Source organism: Triticum urartu, chromosome 2A (assembly GCF_056163025.1).
Source record: "Triticum urartu cultivar PI428250 chromosome 2A, HENAU_Tu73, whole genome shotgun sequence".
NCBI lineage: Eukaryota > Viridiplantae > Streptophyta > Magnoliopsida > Poales > Poaceae > Triticum > Triticum urartu.
Genome location: NC_141874.1, coordinates 15380626 through 15385060, shown reverse-complemented (window position 1 = coordinate 15385060; position 4435 = coordinate 15380626). Strand labels below are relative to the sequence as shown.

Sequence of the window (4435 nt, the reverse complement as noted above, 5' to 3'; positions counted from 1 at the left end):
TCGGTCTGAATTGACGAATCGAGCCAGCCCCTTTGACCTTGGGGATCAGCGAGATGATTGTATAATTTAGCCTAGAAGTATCACCATGCACATCTGAAACATTATTTTTTATACAGGTTAAAAATATATTCAAATACATGATTAATATTTTTTCAAACACATATGTTTTGATGCATACTTTTTATATTCGTCGTATACATTAGGAACATTTCTTATACATGTTTACATTTTCCAAATACATGGTCCATTTTTTCTAAATATATAGTGTCTATATTTTCATACACATTGTATAATATTTGTATACTTTTTCACATAATATGATAGGAATAATTTTTCTATACATATGTAACATTTTCGTAAAATTTATGTAAAGTATTTTTTATAAGCGAGACATAGGCACGCCTGCGTCAAGCGCTGTATTGAAGCTCCCAATTTTCTCCCTTGTGTTGGGCTGGGCCTGGGCCACCCCTACAAGTTTAGTCGAAGGGAAAGGGGAGTCGGAGAGCGACCTGGCCCGCCCACTCGTGTTATATATATGGCTGGTCTGGTAAGGGAAACCGTCCAGCCAAACAAACCCTAGATCGCCGCTGCCTGCTCTCGTGATCACGTACAACCTGATGGCGCTGCGCTCTCTTCTCAGAAAGATGCCGGCCCTTGGTAGCAGATCGCTGCCGATGGCCCCCTCTAAGCTCCCCGTCCACGCGCTCTCCCCGGCAGCAGGTTCTCGCCTCTTCCACCATGGTGCTACGGTAAGAAGCTTTGGTCGATTTGCTGCTGTTCCCCTGTCGAGCAATTTTGCTATTTTCTTTTCTCGTTCATCTAATCTAATTGGAGGATTAAATTACCGCCCTATATGTTTAGGACATGTTTAGATGTGGGAATTATATTATTTTTGTCCAACGGAGTATTGCAAAAATCGTGTTCTTCAAATTTGACTGTCTGGTTGGTTTTGTTACAAACCAAATTAGATCTGGCCCTATGGTGCGGTTTTGTTATTTGTTTTCTTATTCATCTGATTTATAACTTTTTGGAAAAATCAATCACCGTCGGAGTTATTTTTAGGCACCTCGTGCTTTGGTGTGATTTCTTGCAAACCAAGATAAATTTCTTTTAATTCCTGTTCATTTGATTTAGATCATGCCAGAGAAATCAATCACGGTTCTATTTTTTATTACGTGGATGATTGGATGCGGGTTTTTTGGGCACTCCATTATTGAGAAAAAAAATCAATAGAGATTTCTTATTCAGATTTCACAGACCAAATCTCGATCATCTTGAGCGTAGTGGGCATGATTTTTTCACTTCATTGCAACTTGTTTGTGATGTTCAAGCCTTTCTAATGTTTGCGCATGCCCTTAATAAATTATAGCAGGGACAGATCATGTATTCTGGAGAGTCATTGGCCCGATTGCGGGAGAATACAAAGCTCGAGAAAGCTAGGCTAGAAAAGCACATGATGGAATTAAACAAAAGAATGGAGGATTGGCATAAAATCAATAAAAGGTAAATGGCATTATCCTCGATCTTGTTCTACTTGTATTTTTAGACACCATTTATCCACCCCATGGTTATAGAAAGATAATAACTTCGTGTGATGTATGTTTATTTGTCCATGAATCAAAGATAATCTTGCGTATTATACAGAACATAATAATACCTGAAAAGGCTAAAAGAAACAATAATATTTATTATTTTGTACACCGTAACATAATTACTTTTTTTATGTGCAGCCATGATTGGCGTCAGGATGAAGACTACATAAATTTCCGCAAGAAACTTCGTAGAATAGAGGTGGCGTGCAATGTTGTTCTTTTGATAACCGTGCCTGGAACTGCTGCAATGCTGTATAATTTATTTTAGTGGTTTTATTATGTTAGGGTTTTATTTGTGATGTGGTTGTAAGTTATTCAGGATTGAGTTATTAATACTTGTTACCTGAGTTTGACTAAACGGACGAATGTGTGGTAAGCACTTATGAACTGAAAATGCAGCTGACTTGCGGTAGTCTTAATAATTCCCATTACTGATGTCTACAACGTTTACTTTCAAACTGTACAAAGGTTGCTTTTATTTCTTGAAAATATACGATTTTGATCGTCTAAATCAATTCCTTGCAACGGGATTTTGAGATTGCATATGAAGTTTGTTTTCCAACTGTGATCAAATGTGATCAAATGTGCTGCTCCGAAAGCGGTTCATACTCATCCCGCGGCCACAACTGCTCGCCGCTTGAATGCCATAACCGTGGAAATTTGTTCACTCATGGCGGCGCTCAACTCGACGCTTGCTCTACTTAACTGGATGGCTTGGCGGTGATCACTAAGCTTGGCCTGGGCGGACGGTTTGGGGGTGGCTTGGACGGTGCCGTTGCTGCTAGCTATGAAATTTGCTAAAAAAATCACCCTTTGTGGTGAAATCTTACAGCCTTAACCAGAGAGCTTGGACAAGAGAAGGCAGGAGAAACGTATACACGTCCAAGTGTTTGTCGAGAGATATCTCATCCAGATTGCATTTTTTTAGATCCAGATTGCATGTCTGTTGTGACTCAGTCTAGGGTGGAGACGTACCATGGCGCCGCGTTGATCTGCAACACTGGTCGGGCTTTCTACAGTGGTCGCTGGTTGTTGAAGCGAGGGGCAGATGCTCGACCAAATGCCAGAATGGAGGGTGCTGGCTGTGTTTGATCAATGGCACGGCAGCGAGACGTGGTGGTGGTCCCTGTGTGACGATTGCGCGGTTGTTGTGCAGGAGTGCATGGGTCAGTTGGCGTCGGTCGACCCCGTGGGAGTGGTGGTGTTGTTTATCTGGGCAAAAGCTTGGCCGGTGCTTGCCGGCTGACGGCGGCGGTGCCCGTGGCTGTAGCTTTCTTTCTTGAAGGCGCTATCATGGTGATTTGTGCATCCTCATTTCTCGGGTCAAGAGATGGGGCGTCGTCTCCAACATCGTTTTCCCTCTTTGGCGCGCCATCTTGGACGTCTTCACTATTAGAGAAAATCCTAGTAGCACGGGTGCCAGCGCTGCTGTTAGGGCGCTACAAGTAACTATTAGCAGTAGCATTGGTAAAGCCCCTGCTACTGCTAACTCACTTAGCAGTAGCAGCGCGTCCTAACCCCGTGCTACTACTATTCTTCCATATTCTATTTCTTTTTTGTTTTATATTGTATTTATACAGCATTATACAAGTTCTCATACGGTAGCAATTTAGAGATTGTTATATCATTATGATCATGATGAGTTGGATCGTCCTACTAATCCAACGTGATCACTTTGGATCAATCCACTAGAATCTAATTCGCGTTCCTTTCACCCAATGATATAATAACTCATCATCATCATAATAACAAGTCATCATTATCATCATAATAATAACAACTCATCATCATCATCATCATCATCATCTATGAGTCATATAACAACTCATCATTCTAACACATTCTAGCACATAACTCATCATGAACAACTCATCGTCATCATCATAGTCATAATCAACAGTAGCTAATTGTTCTTACTACGTAGGACCTACCCCTCTCTCTTAGGTAAAATAGCATAAAACAGGTAAACCGGTCCATCTCAAAAATGGAGAATGGAGATCCACCTGTCGCAAACTTGTGGCTTGCCCACATTCATGTTGTCTCCAATTGGTTGCCTGGGCGCTTTCATTACTTTGATCCATTCTTTGATATTGAGTCTTTCATCTTTTAAAGAAATAAAGTATGCACTTTGGTAAGCCATCGACGGAAACGGTCGTTGTCGGTGTCAACACCGGCAAACCTCGGGGTAGGGGGTCCCGAGCTGTGGATCTAGGATCAATGGATAAAAGGGGACGACGAACACCGTGTTTACCCAGGTTCGGGCCCTCTCGAAGAGGTAAAACCCTATGTCCTGCTTTGATTGTATTGATGATATATAGTGGTTTACAGAGCAGATCTACCTCGAGGTTAGCATGAGCTAAACCTAAGGCTATGAGAATAATGGATGAAGCTCTCCCCTATAATGACTACAACCCTCGGTTTATATAGACACCGATAGGGTTATGGTTACCGGAGATAGATTACAATTAGGAATTAAAGGGATCCCACGCCTTCTTGACTTGGAGGACACACCATAGCTCATAGATCTCCCGTCATAGTACGGCTCTACCAGTCCGGCCCATGCACAATGGGCCGTCGTCCCGAGGACCCCCTAGTCCATGACTCCCTTAGTAGCCCCCAAACTTGCCTCCAACGCCAAGAACTGTATCCGGCTTCATCTCCCCGGCCAGTATTCGGCTTGCGGTGTGAGTTCCTTAGCATGCTTCTCCCTTGTTCAGCACCAAGTGATGTCCGGAGTCTGAAGCGGCTGCTTTACTTAACACCGAAGGTAGTAATAAAAATATCGCTCAAGCGCAAGTAGTGCCTTTATCTGGCAACTTTTTCTCCTTCAACGAGGAGTCGCT

The 4435-nt window shown here is 42.5% G+C and overlaps 1 protein-coding gene across 1 annotated transcript; it reads left to right on the top strand.

Moving 5' to 3' along the window:
- The first annotated feature begins 576 nt into the window (after positions 1-576).
- LOC147982922 (uncharacterized) lies at positions 577-1866 on the top strand. Its single transcript, XM_087542733.1, has 3 exons — positions 577-749; positions 1370-1503; positions 1731-1866. The coding sequence occupies exons 1-3, from the start codon at positions 618-620 to the stop codon at positions 1858-1860; spliced, it is 396 nt and encodes a 131-aa protein (XP_087398859.1). The 5' UTR covers positions 577-617; the 3' UTR covers positions 1861-1866.
- Positions 1867-4435: the final 2569 nt, after the last annotated feature.

Bases quoted from the DNA above. Each gene is read 5' to 3' on its own strand.
- LOC147982922 (XM_087542733.1), top strand. From the start codon at position 618: ATGGCGCTGCGCTCTCTTCTCAGAAAGATGCCGGCCCTTGGTAGCAGA. The intron at 750-1,369 runs GTAAGAAGCTTT...AATAAATTATAG, and splicing joins TCTTCCACCATGGTGCTACG to CAGGGACAGATCATGTATTC. The intron at 1,504-1,730 runs GTAAATGGCATT...TTTTATGTGCAG, and splicing joins TGGCATAAAATCAATAAAAG to CCATGATTGGCGTCAGGATG.